This window comes from Chrysemys picta, chromosome 4 (genome assembly GCF_011386835.1).
Source record: "Chrysemys picta bellii isolate R12L10 chromosome 4, ASM1138683v2, whole genome shotgun sequence".
NCBI lineage: Eukaryota > Metazoa > Chordata > Testudines > Emydidae > Chrysemys > Chrysemys picta.
In genome coordinates, this window is record NC_088794.1 from 20,761,075 (window position 1) to 20,779,017 (window position 17,943).

The 17,943-nt window shown below is 53.4% G+C and overlaps 1 protein-coding gene across 23 annotated transcripts in view; it reads left to right on the forward strand.

Annotated features, from left to right (window-relative positions):
* Positions 1-17,943, forward strand: part of PLEKHA6 (pleckstrin homology domain containing A6) — a 143,804-nt gene that overhangs the window by 33,707 nt on the left and 92,154 nt on the right. For 3 of the 23 annotated variants that reach the window (XM_005308244.4, XM_042849035.2, XM_005308240.4), the window contains exon 1: positions 13,599-13,920. The exons of 2 other annotated variants lie outside the window; for them this stretch is intronic. In XM_005308244.4, coding sequence (XP_005308301.2) covers positions 13,604-13,920 — 317 coding nt within the window. In that variant the 5' untranslated portion in view covers positions 13,599-13,603. Of the gene's footprint in view, positions 1-13,589; positions 13,921-17,943 lie in introns of those variants that run through there. 18 more of the 23 variants (XM_005308245.4, XM_065591539.1, XM_065591538.1 and 15 more) reach the window with 11 other exon arrangements.

The following is a 17,943-nucleotide window of genomic DNA, read 5'->3' on the forward strand; positions in this document are numbered from 1 at the left end:
AAGTGTCCTCCATGCTGCCTAGCAATGTGCCCCCATCCTGACCTGGGTGGGAAGGGGCACTTCTGCCTCTTGACTGGTTCAGCCTTTGGCCTCTCTGCTGGCTTTGCAGACAAGGGGGTGGGGGCCAAGCAGGATGTTGGTTTGGGGGGGTGGGAACGCTCGCCTAGCGAGAAATGGGCTGAGAAGCTGCCAACTTGTTTCACATAGGCCACCGGAGGGCCACACCGTGTGCTGTGCCCCTGCTGGGCCTGAGCTGGGTTAGAAGCTGGGGTGCAGAGCTCTGCCTTGTTAGCCAGGGACAGCTGACGCAGCAGCGGAGGCTACTGGAACCCCTGCCTCCCCGTCGGCTCTGGGGGGTGCGAAGCAGGATGCTCCCTGGCCATATCAGGCAGTCAGATGGTTGAATCCAGGGTGGATGGTGGATCTCTTCAGCAAACAGGCCCCTTCTGTTACCAGGGGCCCAGCTCCTCACTGGGAGCCAAGCTCTGCTTAGGAGCAGCCACAGGGACCTCAAGGCTGTGATGCCAGGAATGACCCTTCCTGGGTGCTTGGGGATCACTGTTGGATTGGTTTACTAGCTCGATGCAGGCACTGGGGCCTCTCCTCCCTGCGACGCGCCCTGTGTATTCAGTGCTTCAGCCACTTAAAAACAGGTGGCGGAAACAGCCTGGCGGAGGCTGAGATCATGTTCATGTTGGATGTGGGTTTTTGAGTGGCTTCCTTTTAATATCTCAACAGACAGTGAACAGAGCACAGGGCTGGGCATTGGGAACCCTGGCAGCTGGAATCCGGGTTCTGTCACTGACCCTGGACCAGTCTCGGCTGTGACTGTTTTCCCCATCAGGCAAAATAGGCGTGGTGGAGAGAGGCATGTCTGGGCTGTGCTTTGAACACACACAGCCCTGTATTATTTTTACTGTTGTTTGTTTATGGAGATAACAATCAAAACCGCCCATGCTGAAAGCTCCAGGCACCCGAGCAAGTAAACGTACGGCTGCACATGAGGGCAGTCCCGCAGCAAAAAAACAATTGCATGAGACTTGTGAATCAACTCAGTCCACCGGTACATCAAACCAGCCCCCTCAATTGGGAACAAAAATCTCAGCCTCACCCCCTGACCCCTTCCAGGAGAAGTGGTTTTTGCAGCGTGCCCATCATCTGGTCTATTTCAAGCTATGTAATACCATTAACGGTGCAGTGAGGGTGGGAATGGAGACAGGCAGTGGATGCTCAGAAGGGCAGCGTCCCTGGAGTCCGTGGGTTTAGAGACAGGCGGTATCCCATTGCCCTGCTGGCTACCCCGCTCTCCAATGCTGCCTTTCTGAGCATCCACTGAGCAAACACTCCTTGATGCTGCACAGGGTTAATTATGTGGCAGAGAAAGGCAGCATTAGACAATGGAGCAGTCAGCCAGTGCCAAGCGCTGTGTAAATGCTCGCTATTATTAAGGCAGGGCTGTGCCGCCCGTCAAAGCTGCCACCTCTCACTCTCTTGCCAAACAGTAAGAGCCTCTGCCGGGCAGGAAGGTGAGAGTCTCTTCCTTGAGGTCCCCAGGGGGCTAACTGTGTAATTTCCTTCTTTACATCATTCCATGTGAGCGGGGGGAGGGGTCTCCATGCCACTCCCCCCATGTGCCACATGCGGGCAATAGGGTATAGTGACCACTCGGCCCCTGCCTGGCCTCTGTGATTTTGGTTTATTTGTCTCGCGGCAACTGAGATCGGGAGCCCTTTGCGGTAGGTGTTATCCGTACCCATCACAGGAGACTGTTCCTGCCCCAAAGAGCTTATGCTCTAAATCGACAAGGCAGACAGGGCTGGGGGGAAAGGAAGGATCATTTTACAGATGGGGAGCTGAGGTACAAAGAGAAGAAGTGACTTGCCCAAGGTTTCAAAGGGAATCTGTTGGCAGAGCCAGGCTTTGAAGCCAGACCTCCTGAGTCCCCGTCCAGTGCCTGGCCCACAGGGCCATTCTGCTTTTTTGCCTGTAATTGATAAATTCCCTGGGGTGGAGACTGTCTCTCTAGGTGCCTGGCACAACCAGTTTCAGAGCCTGATCGGGGCCTTTGGGTGCTGCTGTAATAGAAATATTTAATAATTAGTCTCAAATGAGGTGACAAATCCCTATGACAGGATTGTACTTACGACATCAAGGGCATTTCTCAACTGGGCTTCCTGCCTTTCCCTCTCTCTGTCTGGCAGAGAGAGGCCCTCAGCCTTTTGTGTTCCTGGGCTGGACTTAATGAGACCTCCCTGGTCTGGCTGCAGGCTGAGGCAGCAGAAGAATTCTGCACCCCAACAGTCCCCTGTAGCCTGATAGCTGGTTGCACACACACTCTTCTGCATAGTCTACGCACCTGGCCAATACGTATGGGGAAGTACCGTGCTGTTCTCCTCTTTGCTGGTGGATGGGGCGCTGACAGTGAGCTCTGGAGTAGGATGTCCCAAAAGGGGCTCTTTGTCCTCATGAGCCTGTGCATCACACCTATCCTTGCCAGCCAAAGACGGCTGGTTGGAACTCGTGTGTGTGTGTGTGTGTGTGTGTGTGGTTCGACACTGCCAGGAGTGGTCCCTGGTGAGCAAACCAAGGCTCATCCCTTCTCTTCACCTGGGTTAGCCCTACTGATTGGTGGCTGGTGGGGGATACCGGGAGAGATTGAGGCGCTAGAGATAGAGGAGGGGTCTGGTGGGGAAGTTGGAGAGCAGAGTTGCCATTACATCTGGGAGGTTCCAGCTAGAGAAACTGGTGCAGCCAGGGCAGCGAGCCAGACCCCTCCATCAACGCTCCCTTTCACTTCCTGCTGGCACCGGCTCCCTCAGCCTCCAGGGCCCATTAGAAATCTCTCATTTCCCCAGGGAACGTCCTCCCACGGGAGTCCGGCTGCCCAAGCCCCTGTCCGGTCGGGAAGGAACTCTGGGGGCCGTGTTCAAGTAGAAAGAGCGAGATGTTCCCAGCCCAAAGGTCACAGGCCGCTTCCCCACCCTACATGTGCACGCCCCGGCCAAAGCCAGGGGAAGGGTTGTTGGCTGAATCCCAGCCCCTTAAATGGCATTCATGAGTGTGTAACTCCGGCAAAGCTGTAAATAGCAGTTTTATGTGCCTGCGCTCTCCCTGCCCTCCAAGCAATGACGCAATGTGCTTCTCGGGCCCTGGGGAAAAAGGCTATAAAGAGTCTTGCAAAGGGGGTCGCCCCATTTTACAGATGGGGAAAGCAAGGGACAATGAGGCAGTAGCTCTGTGGGGAATCAAGCCCATTTCTCCTGACTCCTGTGCTCTAACCATTAGACTGTATTAGGGTTACCATATTTCAGCGAGCAAAAAAGAGGACGGGAGGAGCCCCGCCCTAGCCCCGCCCCTGCCCCTCCCACTTCCCGCCCCCCCTGACCTCCCAACCCTCCCCCCGTTCCTTGTCCCCTGACTACCGCCTCCTGGGACCCCTGCCCCTAACTGCCCCCCAGGACTATCTAAGCCTCCCTGCCTCTTGTCCCCTGACTGCCCCAACCTTTATCCACACCCCCACCCCCAGACAGACCCCTGGGACTCCCACGCCCCATCCAACCACTCCCCACCCCCTGACAGCCCCCCCCCAGAACTCCCAACCCATCTAAACCCCTCTGCTCCCTGTCCCCTGACTGCTCCGATCCCTCTCCGCACTCCTGCCCCCTGACAGCCCCCCCCAGAACTCCCAACCCATCTAAACCCCTCTGCTCCCTGTCCCCTGACTGCTCCGATCCCTCTCCCCACTCCTGCCCCCTGACAGCTCCCCCCCAGAACTCCCAGCCCCCTACCCCCCCCCCGCTCCTTGACCCCTGACTGCCCCCTCCTGGGACCCCTGCTCCTAACTGCCCTCCAGAACCCCACCCCCTACCTAAGACTCCCTGTTCCTTGTCCCCTAACTGCCCCCTCCTAAGACTCCCCCCCAACTGCCCACCAGGACCCTACCCCCTACCTGTACCCTGACTGCCCAAAACTTTCTCCACTCCCCCCAAAAAGCCCCCCCCCCGTTTCTTGACTGCCCCCTCCAGAACCTCCCTGCCCCTTCTCCTGCCCCCCTTACCCTGCTGCTCAGAACAGGGTGTTGGGCTCTGTGCGAGCCGGACACGTGGCTGAGCTCCCCAGCACAACAAAACCCGGTCCCTGGCCCTGCACAACAAAACCCGGTCCCGGGTCCGGACCGGGTTGCAGGGGAGAGCTGCCCTTGTATCAGCACAAAGTGCTCTCGCTCCCGTTTTGCTACGCTGCATGGCAGAAACCGCTCCCAGTTGCAAAAGGGGAGGGCTGCACTTTGTGCTGAGACACTTGCTCAGAATGCAGGGCGGAGCTCCTCTCCAGCTGCTCCGGAGTCCAGCCCGGGACTTTCCTGCAGCCCTCCCAGCCGCTCGCTCTGCTGTGCCGGGGGAGGGGGAAATCCCGGACATTGTGAGTGCTTTACAAATTCCCCCCGGACACTATTTTTAGCACAAAAAGGAGGACATGTCCGGGTAAATCCGGACGAATGGTAACCCTAGACTGTATGCTCTCTCCCCAGCACACAGAGAGAGCAGCAGTCTAGGACTTGGATCTAGATGCTGCCTGGTTTTAATCCCGACTCTGCTACTGATGTGCTGTGTGACCTTGGGCAGGGCCTTTCGGTGCCTCGGTTTCCCCAGGGGGGATAATGACACTCACCTACCTGACAGTGTGTGAAGTAGAATTAGCTAAAGCCTGCACAGTGCTCTGAAGCCATGCTTAGTGTGTTTTACACAACCAGGGCCCAATCCTGTTCTGTTACACGGCTGTAAATCTGGAGTAACACCTGGAGAGGCGGCCCGGGTCAATGAAGCTTGTTGGAGCTGCTAGGGATTTACGTTCAGGGGTGCAGATGTCCCAGTATTAGGGGCTTTGTCTTATATAGGAGCCTGTTACCCTCCAGTCCTGATTTTTCACACTTGCTATTTGGTCACCCTAATTTATGTTGGTGTAATAGAGAGCAGCACGTGGGCTCCCATATGGCCTCTTCAGGCCCAGACCTATACAGGCACCTCACTCTCCCCTCGGCAATCCTGTACCGTACACATTTGCATAACATGGCCCTGCATGGATGTTTGAACACACACATGGGCATGCGTGCGGACACATGGCTTCTGCAGCCCGCGGGGACAGCTGCCCTGGAACAAAACTCTCTTGCCTGCATTCCAATGGGAACCAGGAGCCGTAAATCTGCCGGTGGGTGATGCGAGGTGAGAGGCTCCCTCACACCTGGCCTTCCTGGGGCTGCCTGTCTCCCCAGGCGAGTGGCGGGGAACCCCGCACCTGCTGCTGAGCAGGCACTCGAGAGCCCAAGCTGTGGCCGGCTGGGTGAGCACCCTGCCTATCCCAAGCCAATGGTCCCCAGACACTTCCTGTATTCCTGTGACAGCCCAGTCACTGCTGCTGGAGAGCTCCTTGCACACAGAGGCTGCAGCACTGGATTGACTGGGGACCCTGCACTGGTATGGGCTCCATCAAGAACATGTGTTCCATCAAAGGGATGAGAGCTGGAAGGAGGGTCGGCTGAAATGTGACCCTATTTGGCCGGTTCCTTCTGTCCCAGCCTCACCTCCCTCTTCAGAAGCTTCCGGGAAGTTTCCTTCTGTTTCTCCTTTTAATCTCAACTTTACAAACTGCTCTTCAGGGCAGGGGATGGAAGAATCCCCAGAGCCCAGTACTGAGAGTTCAGTTCATTTATAGCCTGGGATAGGCACTTGGAGGCTAACTTTTTTCCCCCCATTCTCTGCCCCCCCCCCCCCCCCCCCCCCCCCCAGTTCGAGAGGATGGGGCTGCCTCATACCCGGGACGAGGGTGCCAAACTCATGGTTTCTGCGTTGCTGGTTCATGCCAGCTTAGCATTCCTATGCCAGTCATTAGAGGCCACCTGTGTGCAGGCGGAGGAGCCTGGAATTGCTCTGCTCAAGTGGGGAGACCTGATGACTGGCACAGCAGCAGCACAGCGCCTGGCCAGAACTAGCAGTGAGCCGAAGGACCAGTAGTGCCCAGGACCTTGCAAGGCTGGAGTTCTTGGCCATCCTGAAGTCGCAGCCAAATCGCAAGACCTTTCTCCCTCCTCTCCCCCCAGTATTTCTGCTACTGGGGGAAAGGCATTGTCCTAAGGTTCAGTGTACATTTTGTCACCGTTGAGCCCTCTGGTTCAGCGGCCCACATGGCAGGGATGGTGGGAGCCCCTAGTGCAGACAGGGCACCTGCAGCAGCCAGGGGACTGTGATGGAGCTAGGCCAATTCACACTTGCTGAGGGTATGGCCCATAGTTTAGCGTAGGCACAGCCTGTGGCGGGAGGGCTGCCAGACAGGGCAGTGCTAGTTTGGGGCTGACTGGCAGGCAGCAGGAGCATGTGTAATAAACAGCGGAGTGATTTGTTTAAGAACCTGTCAGTGGTTGCTAGGGAACCCGATGCCTTTTCTCCTTGCTCAGCGCCCGGGTGGCCCTGCTGCTCTGACAGGTGTGTGTGTGTGTGTGTGTGTGTGTGTGTGTGTGTGTGTGTGTGTGTGAGAGAGAGAGAGAGAGAGAGAGAGAGAGAGACTGGGACTGGAATAGCAAGGGGACTGCGGGGCAGGGTTGAGGCGCATGGGCAGACCTTGCCAAGTACCTGCCTTCCCAATGTCAAACCCTAGTGTAGACAGGGCAAGTAATACTAACGCTTGTTAGCTGGCTGTGATGATCCCTAGGGAAGAAGCCTAGACTTCAACGTGACCATCTTAGCCCCTGCCAGAGTCTACACGGGAGTGTTAGCATGGGTTGACTAACACCCCCCAATGCCACACCTTTGAATCTCCATCAAGACATGTCTCTAATCTAGACAGACCCTATATCTGGCTCATTAGCCACAACACGGTGTCCCTCTCTCTGATCCAGCCCCGTCCTAGCGTGCGCATGTTGGCTTGGCTCCATCGCGAGTACTTTGTCAAACACCGTCCCTCTCCCTCTGTAACATTCTCTAACCAAAGCCCCTTCGGTCTCTCTCCCCCATCGCTTGTACTGTGCTCTCTGATTCTCCTCTGTGGGCCCAGGGCCCTGCTTGGCTGAGGCTGCCTCTGTCCCAACATGCTGTGGTATTTGCCTGCAGGCTGCCCCAAATGCCAGGCCTTGCCAAGCCGCCCCCACATCCCTACAGCCTGGACTGGTCTGATTCTGGTGCTTGTTGTAGCCCGGTGCAGAATGGCAGAGCTGCGCCCCCATGCCTATGGGATGGGGGTTCACAGAATCCTAGCATTTAAGTCCAGATGGGACCCCCAGATCATCTAGTCTGGCCTCCTGTATACATCACCAGCCACCAGCACCTGCACGCTAAACCCAGCAACCAAAACGGAGCCAAGGAGTACAGCCTGCAGGAGCCTAGTCTGTGATGTGCCACAGGCAGAGAACGAGAGGGACCAACGGGCACCAATTCCTAGGCCCCTGCAATGTAGTTCAGCGCTCTGATTGTCTGTCAGATGAGCATGCCACTAATACCCGAGGCCCCATCGCAGCCGTCACTGCTGCCCAGTAGAGACTGGGATTTCAGTCATTTTAACACAGCCCCTGGTGCACGTGGGGCAGAGGGGCACAGGGAGAGGGGTGCAGGGTCGGGGGCAGAGTACAAGGAGACAACTAACAGCAGAGCGGAGACGGCATTGAAGAGGGGAGGATGAGGGAGGGAGTGTCTTTTGGGTAAGGATTAAGGGATCTGGTGCCTTCTGGGGAGGGGAGTTCTCCTTCCTCTGCAGCATCAACTCTTGGCCATTGCTGGAGGTGAGATACCTGAGTGGGTTTGCTGGGTGGCAAATCGTAGTCTGGAGAGGAGGGGCCATGGATGGCTGGGGCCGGGGGGTCTTTGGACATCTCTCTTGCTCACGGCCCATCTGTGCACGATGAGCTTGGCCTGCTGCACTCTGCATGCCCCTGCTCCCACATCCAGCGTGTTCATTTTCCCCAGCACGGTGTATCCTTTCAGGTCGGCTGAACAGCAATCATGAGTTGTTCTGGGTTTTGTAAGTCTAATGCAGCCGTGTTTTCTATTCCTTCCCCCTCTTCTCTCCCCCCTCCCCCTCCGAGGTGCACTCCGCGCTCTTTTCCTGTCAAGGGGAATCGGCTTCCAGCTTGTATGAGACAAATTGTTTGCTTTGGTGTTTTCTGAATCAAATAGATTGTCCTATTTGGAAACAACAAGCGACTACTGGAGTGTGAATGTAATGAATTCTTTAAAGTGCATCAAAGTGAGGGATTGACAATGGGAGCTGGAGCCAGGCGTAGAGCAAACAGGTGCTGTGCAAGTTTCCTTGACTCAGCTCTGCCAGTGCGTCTCCGTCCTAACCTGCAGCCCCCTTTTATTCCAGACGTACCTCTCCCCAGCTCCGCCAACGCACCTTCGTCCTGACACACAGCAACCCTCCCGATCTCAGTTCTGGGCTCTGCCAATGCCCCTCAATCCTAATGTGCTGCTCTCCCTGGCATCCCACCTCTCCTGGTCCTCTCCTGAGCAGGGACCAGGTGGGGAAGGCCTAGTGGTTAAAGCACGGGACTGGCAGTCGGGAGATCTGGATTCCAGCTCTGACACTGATTCACTTTGGGGCCCTGGGCGTGTCAGCTAACGCGCACTCTCCTTGTGTGTAAATGGTGATGACAACACTGCCCTGCCTCCCTGGGGAGGCTGTGAGGCTAAATCCATTCATACGGGCAGGGCGCTTGGAGGCCTTTGGATGGAAGGGGCTCCATGCAGAAAGGTCCGGCGTGGCTCTTTGTTCAGCATGGGTGACACAAAGCACCAGTTCAGCGTGGAACTAGACTGGCCCCTACCTTGCTCCCCGCGTGACCGAGCCAGATTCCAGCCGGCGTCTCTACCAGGGAAAGACGAGTGCACTAACTCTGTTAGCCAGCGCTTTCCTCCCTCAGCCCTTTGCCAGCCCTGGGAACAGCTTGTTTGGTGCCCGGGCGAGGAGAGCTGTCTGCCGCAACCCCCTGGGATGTTGCCATGTCGTGCTGTTGCTATTGGACGTGTCCCGATGTGCAGCTTGGGAGGTAGCCGGGAGGTGCTCGTTTGCGTGGCAAGGACGTATCACTCCAACACGCTCACCGGAGCGGAAAGCAACAACTTGGACTGAAATCCAGGGGACTAATGGGACTGGAGGCCTGTTTATGTGTGGGGCAAAGACCTTGATTTCCCCTCTCACACATGCACACACCAAAACCAAAAGGCAACTTCCGTGTATGGAACGGGGGGGGGGGGGGCACTCTCGACCATGAATCAATTTAAATCCTTCTCATCTCCCTGTCCAGACACTGCCTAAATAATGAGTGACATAATTTAAATGGCTTTAAACCCCCTCGACTCTCCTTGGAATCCCACTCCTGGAGGTCGAGACCTTGCATGCCAATTCTCGGCCTTGGGGAAATGTTTGCAGACAAGTTAACTTCCTTAGATCCCTTTTAGGAGCGGGGCTTGATAGCATGTAGCCTGACAGGCCCTTATCTTATCCCTCGTAATGCCTGCATTATCGCTGGGCATTCCTGCCCGAGGCTGCGGGAGATAGGGGCCGCCTTGGGTTCGCTGTAGGGCTTCCATCTTGTGTTTACCGTCTGGGCCCCGACTCGTCACATCTGGATGTTGCGCCATGAGCACTGTCGCGTCACGAATGCAGCCTTTCTGCATCGCACAGCACGTTCGGGACGTTCCGTCTGGCCCTTGCACCGGGGAGAGGGGAACAGCTCCTCTCTGGTGCTGTCCCACTCCCATACTCTCCCATGTACCTAGTACTGTACATCTTGTAGCAAGCATTGATCAGAAGTCTGGTGCTGTGTTCTGCTACAGCAGGGGAAATAGGTAATGACCTGCAACCCTCATTCCAGCTACAGCTTTCTTAATGCCCCCAGCATCTAGGCATCAGGGGTGGAGGCAGCTGATTCAAAACTGACGGGGTCCCACAGCAAATGAGTGGCAGCCTTATAAACCAGGCCCAGATTCCCTTGAAACTGGGCTAATTCTGACTGACCAGATACTAACCATCTGAACACTCCTCCTCGTATCCTAGATCAGCCAATCTCTTCCCGTTCCAGTCAGTGATAACATTCCATGCTTGTTCCCTCTTTGGCTTCTATTCCTGATCTGCAGCCCCCACCCCTGCTAGTCCTGGGTCCCTGGACAAGCATGGCCAAAGCATCTCTAGGCTGACGTGCAGCACCTCCAGTTCGGATACGCCTGTTCCTGCCGAACTATACCGACACGATTGCTGTTGCAGACCCATGATCAGCTGGGGTCATGATCAGCTGCAATGAAAATACCTGACGCTTGAAGCAGTCTGGTCTATTCCATGCTTGATGCAATTGGGTGCCCTTCAAGGGCAAATTTGCTCTCCCAAGGTATTTTTACGAGCCCCAGGGATAAGCCCCCGGCAGCAGGGATAACTTAGCAGCATTTGGGGACACCAACTAAGGCAGAGAAATCCTCCCAACCCCCTTCCAATTTGGCAGAATTTTAGTAAAGACTTTCTGGATAAAGGGAGCCAATCTGTGGGGGGGGGGAAGGGGCAGGGGATAAAATTTACCTCACCCTTCCAAGGGCTAAACCAACTGCAGTAGCGACTGCCTACTGCCCTCAAAGCAACAAGATCGGAGGTGAGCTCTAGAATGAATGTATATCAGTCCATATGGATGTAGTGCCCTCCCTACCCTACCGCCCTCTCCCCTTAAAGGAATCGCTGGGAAGGGGACAGACTGTGCAGTAGGCCAAGCTCTTTGGCGTGGCAAGGTGGAGTTTATCCAGCTGATGCAGTTAATTAAGGATCGGCGTGTCTCTTTTTCCTTTGCGAGACATTAGCTGTCATCGAGCTGAGTAACCAGCCAGGTGGCTTGGGGGAGTCCTGTGAACATCTCGGATGGGTGTCTGCTCCCCAGACAGCTCGGGCCAGTCAAACAGGGTTCTTCTCAGCCCAGCATTGGCTTCTGTTGCTCATAAGCAATGTTGCAGTTGTGTTTATTGTGTGTGTCACAATAGCTCCCGGGAGGCCTACCTCACTTCACTACACACTGCACAAACACCTAGCAAGAGACAGTCCCTGCACTGCAGAGCTGACTGATTGAAATAAAGGAGACCAAGGGGGGATAATCACCCCCCATTTCAGAGATGGGGACCTGAGGTCTGGAGAGAGAATGAACCTAGATCCTCCGCCCAGTGCCATAGCCACAAGCCCATCCTTCCTTGCTCCCTAATTTGAACTGTCGAATGAAATACACTAGGCACAGGCCAGTGTTCGCTGTTCTGCCTAGGAGCCCAGGTGTGCAGCTGTTCCAGCTGTGGAGCGGAGGTGAGTGCAGCATTTTGAAAACAGGGGAGGTGCCCGTCAAAGTCGTCAGGTTTCCTAACTGTGCCAAGAGGCCAGGCCCGGTGAGCTCCTGATGAAACGAGCCTCCCTTGTGAGTGTCTTGGTTTTGCTCAATTGGTTTCTTTTAGCGGAAGTGAGTGAGGATCGTTATAACATTGGCATGAGGAAATCTGGCAGGGTGTCTTGGTCAACAGCGTAAGCCGTAGCCTGACTCTCTACTTCTTTGTTTATCTTGCTTAGTTCTCTCTGTGCTCACCGAACAGCTCTGGGTCATATGATGGCACATCAGCAGTACGGCTGGAGCGTATGAGTTGATAGAACAAAGCGACAGCTACCAGGAAAAGGCTGCTGGGGGGAAAAACTGAGCCAGCTCTCGGGTGTGAGTGGTGTTGGTGCTGGAAAGCAATGGGGAGCGGATCCTGCCTCTCCTGATCTCTGCGGCTCCATCATGGCCAGCTGGAGCCCCTCTAATGCCAGTGGAGCAATAGGGCCAAGTGACGAAGGGACTCAGAGAGCTGGGTTCAGATCCTCGCTCTGCTGCTGGGTAACCTTGGGCAATTCACTTCATCTTCTTGTGCCCCGAGTTTCCCATGCATAAAACGGGGATAAGGATACTGACCAGCTTTGTAAAATTCTTTGGGATCTAGGGGTGAAAAGTGCTACATCAGAGCTCGGTAATATTATCGTGATGTCTTCAGCCTGGTGTAGTTTGGCTAGTTGGGATCAGCGTCCATTCCAAAGCTCTGAGCACCTGCCCCTCTTGGAGACGCAGGTTTGGCTCTGAAATCCTGTTTCATTTGCTTGGTGCGTTTAACGTGCTCACGGACTTTCCAGACTCAAAGGATCTTGGAAGCTCCTTTTAAGAGAGTGATCACAGCGGCACCATCTGGACCCAGGAAATAATCTCAGAAAGAACAATGTAGCACAGGGCTGAATTCCAATCCCGCTGACCTCAAGGCCATTGGTTTTGATGGCAGCAGGGTTTGGGCTGTAGAAATCAGAGCTGGAAAAGTCCTGCTAGTTGGTCAAGTAGTTCTTTGCCTCTTCTGACACTACAGGATAGTTCCCTCCAGCAACGAAGCCCGTGGTGAATGTTTGTTTTTGGAAAGGCTGGATTACTGTAAAACCCCATCTGATACCGGCCACAGACTGGGGAACAAGATGAATCTGCTGTTGGGCTGAAAATCCATGTCAGATGAGTTCAGTGGCGCTTCGGAATGGCACACCGTTTAACCTGACGCCGCGTGGTGTATCTGGGCCAGCTGCTGTGTGGTTTGCAGACTGAAGAGCCTGGTTTAGAAAGAGGCACTGCGATGTGTATAGATTGTCCGGGAGCTTTAATTGCAGTCTGAGATTGAAGGCCAAGCTCACAAGCGCTTTGTGAGTGACTTCATTTGGAGTCCTGTCATGCAGTGGGCTCACCCGGTCGGGCTCTGAAATGGTGATAACATGCCCATAGTAATGTAATATTAGTACATTAAAAAAAAAAATCTCACCGTGCCTCAGTTTCCCCCTCTGGAAAATGGGGGTGGCGATGCCATCACATAGCAGCGTTGCATGGGTGAGTTAGATAATGTTTTTGTTCTGGACTTCAATGCTCTGGTGTGATGGAAGTGCCCGGTAGTGGTGCTGATATTAGTAAACATAACAGCTGTGCAGAAATGTGCTGGAGCAAACGCACTAGCTGCTGTTCCTGAAAACAGGACTCCGGAGACCTGGGTTCTGTTAGCAGCTCTGCCATAGGGTGACCGTGGCCGTGGGTGAGTCACTTCTGTGTCTCAGGTCTCCTGTCTGTGAAATGGGGGTGGTGAGTCTTGCCCTCCTTTGCAAACCGCTTTGCAATCAAGAGCAGGATGTTTCTATCCTGGCAGCATGGTGGGGGTGCTGCCGCACTCCCTGGCTTGAAGTGGTTTCCATCATATGCAGGGTTTACAGTTTGGTTCAATGGCTCTCAGCATCCCCACTGTACAAATGGTTCTGGCCCCCCTGCCTGGCAGGCTGTGGAATCAGAGCTGTCCTCCAGGGGATATAAAAACAGTTCGGTTCCCTCAACAGCGTTGGAGAAAACTGATGTTGGGTTTTGATTTTGTTCTTTCCTTCCAGAACTGATCCTGAGATGACATGGGGGCGGATTGCTTTTTTTGACAGGTCTCTCTCTCTCTCTCTGCCCCCGCCCTCCTTTGAATTTCATTGAGCGCCTATTTTCCAGTGGTGCAGCTAGAGGGCTGCCTGATGTTACCAAGGAAGCGTGCAGGGGTGGCGTGAGAGCAGAATGAATGGGTGTGTGTGTGTGTGTGTGTGTTTATATATGACTGAGCCAACCTGCAGTTTCAGATTTCAAACCTCGCTTATCAGCCTTCCAGCCCCTCCAGCATTGGGACGGTCCTTTCTCACAGACAGCCCTGCCAGGACAAGGAGAGACGCTGTTGCCAATTCTTTCCCTTCCCTTTCCCCCCCTTTCCCCTTCTACCGGGAGCCTCCCTTGCTTTCCCGGCTCTGCCTCCAGTCCCTCCACGTTGGAGCCACAGGTTGGATTTTTAGCCCTCTCGTTCCTTGGCATCGGCGGCCATGGCAGCCTCTGGAGTTGAGGTAAATCTGGGTGTCTGGTTCCCAGAGCTGCCCTGACTTTGCAGCAGGGTACGGGGGTGACGGGGAATGTCCTGGGGATCAATATAGCACAAAGAGGATCTGCTGTCAGACAGAAGCATGGGGAAATGTTTTCCTAAGTGTTTGTAAAGGGCAGCGGTGCTGGAACAGTTTGTATAGTCGGGGGGCTGAGAGCCATTGAACCAAACTGTAAACCCTGGATATGATGGAAACCACTTCAAGCCAGGGGGTGCGGCAGCCCCCCCTAGTTCCAGCACCTATGGCAAAGGGTGGTGTGAAGACCGTTACATGGTTCCAGTGCAGTCTGCTGCGGGGCTGGGGTTCAGAAAGGATGTGCCTTGTCTGGGATTCCCCCTCGAAAGATGGCTGCAAGAGAGCCTTTCCCAGCCTGTAGAGTTGCCTCCAGATTTTGAACATGCCAAAGTTTGTGGACCTGGGATTTTTGGATTGGCCCATGATATAGATTGGAGGCTGTTTCCCAAATTCAGACTTTTGTTCAGAAATGGAGGGGGTGGGGAGAGGGAGAGACAAGCTGTTTTATCTCACACCCCCTTTCTGCTGCCTCAGCGTGTAAGTTACACCGAATGCTACAAGACTTTACTACTTACCCTGGTGTTTGGACAGACTTACACCTGACTGGCAATGTACCCTGCTGTTTGTTGGGGTTAGAAGTGCATGGGGCTTTTACCTATATAAAGTCTGTGCGCTGTGGAGTTTATATCTATGTCTCCAAAGGGTTAAACCACTTCCTAGTGGGACTGAGATAAATGAAAGGTGTAGATAGTGCCTATTAAGGCTGGCGTCTCTGCAAGAATGAGTAGAGTTATGTGCTACAGGGCGGGAGGTGAACATATGTATGCATAAAGCATTAACCTTAGACTGACTGAGATGTGTTGAGCAGGAATTGGTTCCTGTCTCTGCTCCAGTGTTTTCAATGGCTTATGGCACAGGAAGGGTCAATTTCTCTAGGGTAATTGACCATGCTGGGGGGGGGCGGGTGGCTGGGCTGTGGGCAAATCGTACTGTAGGGGCTGTGGGCAGATTGTGGTTTGTGAAGGGCTGTCGGCTTGCTCTGAGAAGGACGTTCTACTGTCCTAGCCTGGTGAGCAAAGTCAGTCAATAAATCCAGAGATAAAAGGCTGAGATCTCTTGGAAGAGCTGTTCAAGTCGGGCTTTGGTATAGGAGAGAAATCCTTGTATTATTCTTTGTGAAGACTTTTCAGTGCCTCGCAAAGGAGGAAGTGGGTGTATAATAGGACAGACACACGCATGTACATATTATCAAGCCATTTTGAGCTGTCAGACTGTCCAGTCGACTGCCTTTTGAACTGACACTGTGAAACAAGATAGGCTCTGGAGGCCGGCATCTGCAGCCACGGGAAGGGCAACCCCAGGGCACAGTCCCCAGCCTCACTACTTGAAGCAGCCTGGTGTTCCCTCTGCTAGCCCCCACTTTATTATGTGGCTAGCTGGTCACCTCCAACCATCTGGTTAGAATGGTTACCCTCATACAGCCAGGAGCTCTTCCCAATCCATTTGATAGCTCCTCCTTTTCTCCAGCTGGGCTTTGCAAGCAAATCTAGTGGCTGCACCTTGTGAACATTAAACAGTACTCCCAGCCCATGCTGGCGTTCACTACTGTCGCCTCCATTTTACAGGCTAGGAAAACTGAAGTGCAGAGGAGGGAAGTGACTTGCCCAAGGCATCGTGCCAAGACTGTGTTGGAACCGGACTAGAACTCTGTTGTTCCTAGGCCCTCGCGTTGGCCTGCTTTAATATATATGATTAGTCTTGCGGTAGCCTCTAGGAGCTCCAGTCACGGGCCAGGACCCCGATGTGCTAGGGGCTGTACAAACACAGAACAAAAAGACAGACCCTGCCCCAAAGAGCTGATAGTTTTCCATCATTGTTCCACCTTGAGGTTCTAGTGATGGCACAAACCCCAAGATCAATGTTTAATTGCCCAGAACCTGCCCCTCTCTCCCGCAAAATAAACGTCGCCTTCATATTTTCCTGTAACCCAGACAAGGTGGGCGGTTACATGATACTTTATAAATACTCCAGAAAAGCAGTTCTCCTCTGTAACCATCCAAATTAGGGCTGGCCAAGAAATGGTTTTCCTGTCCCATGAGAATTTTTGACATTTCAAAAAACTCTCCTGTCCCAAATGAGGAGGGAAAGTCAAAATCCTGACAATTTTTGCAAACCGAGATCCTCAGTGTTTTTGGTTCAGGTCAAGTGAAACATTTCATTTCAATTTCAACCTTTTTTTAACCTTTCAGTGTAAATTATGAAAATTTCTAAATGAAAAGTCGTTTCACTCAACCCCCCCCCCCTTCCCCAAACTTTCCAGTTCAGTGTTAGAAACAGGATGTTTCGACAATCTCTAAACTCTTTTTTTACCAACGTTTTTCAAAGCAGGTGACTTGTTGAACCACGCCCGGTTTTGCAAACAGTTTTGGTTTTGATGAATTGGCATGTTGGGGCAAAAAAAAAACCAAAACGTATTTAGGCAAAATGTCTGACTAGCTCTTGTACAAGTGTGTACCGCTTATAGCGGAGACTGCAGTGTGGTGTGCCATTGCTGCACTCTGTTGGTCCTGCTTTCTAAACCCTTTAGAAATGGAACCTTTGGTATAAAGGGTTAATTAATGATGAACAGCTACTATAGGCATGTTGCAGGCACTAGTAGCATATATGCTAGATGGTTATAAGCACGTCAGGAGACAGTTATAGGCAACATACTGACATCTAACAATTGATTAACTGTTTCTGAAAACTCCTGTTGATCATTGATTTAATCCTTTAATAACTACTTAGAAATGGAACCTTAATACCTAGCTCTTATAGGGCACTTTCCAGCAGTAGATTTCATAACACTTTACAAAGGAGGTCCATGTCATTATCCCAGTTTCCACAGATGGGGAAACTGAGGCACAGAGCAGGGACGTGACATGTCCGAGGTGACCCAGCAGGTCAGAGTTGGGAATATGTCTCCTGAGTTCCAGTCCAGTGCTCCATCCAATAGGCCACATTGCTCAGACAAGAAATTATGGTGAGCAGTATCTCTTTATACGGGAGACTCCCTAGGGGCTGGGTGAGGCTGAGGGTTAATGGCCTGTGTTAGCCACCCAGAGACTGGGGGTGTATATGCGGAGCATGGGATCTCCTATAGCGCTCCACTCCCATTGGCGTTATTGGCAAAACTCCCATTGACTTCATTGGGGTGGAGCTAGGCCAATGCTAAGTGCTTCCAAAAATCCCACCTGTAGCTGCTTCTTTCTCCTCTTGCTTAGGCAGGGTAGGTCTGAAGTGCATTAATTCCCTGGCCATGGAGATGAGTGAGATGCTCGCCTCGTTGGGCCGGAGAATGTCCTGACCGCTACTTACGCTCCTGTCTGGGGAAGTGAAGGACAAATCCATCCTCCTGTCCATCCATCACTGCAGGGGGCAGGAAGGAATTGTACCCCACTGGGCCCAGCATGGCACGGTTGGCCAGGTGCCCCATCCGGAAGGGTTTGTTTCCCTCCAAAGCGTCAAGTATTGGCTGCAGTCAGACAGGATATTGGCTGGCAGATTCTGCAGTGCTACGTTCCCCACCCCCGTGCTGGAATATTGTCACCAGCATTAAGCTGGGATCAGTGTTTTCATTAGGAAAAAATCCTTAATTTATTGCAATGCAGCAGGTGGGTTTGATTTCAGTTTTGAGGATGGCCTGGAACATTGGCCATGAAGACTCAGCCGGGGGGAGAACAAGTCTGCCCTCCCCTCTGTGAGAACCTCAAAGGGCAGTGGTCAAGTAATGCAGGGAGGGGAACCTCCGTCCCAGTTTTTAATTCCCATCCACATACTCTGCTTGTCCTTCCCCCAGTCTGGTTTCACTCTGTCTCACTGGGCTGACAAGGTTAAGACACATCAATTTCACAGCCAATGGTGCACAAGGCAGTGATGTGGCCAGCATCACATCCAACTGCTTTTGACTGGCCTAACCTGATGGATCAGCTA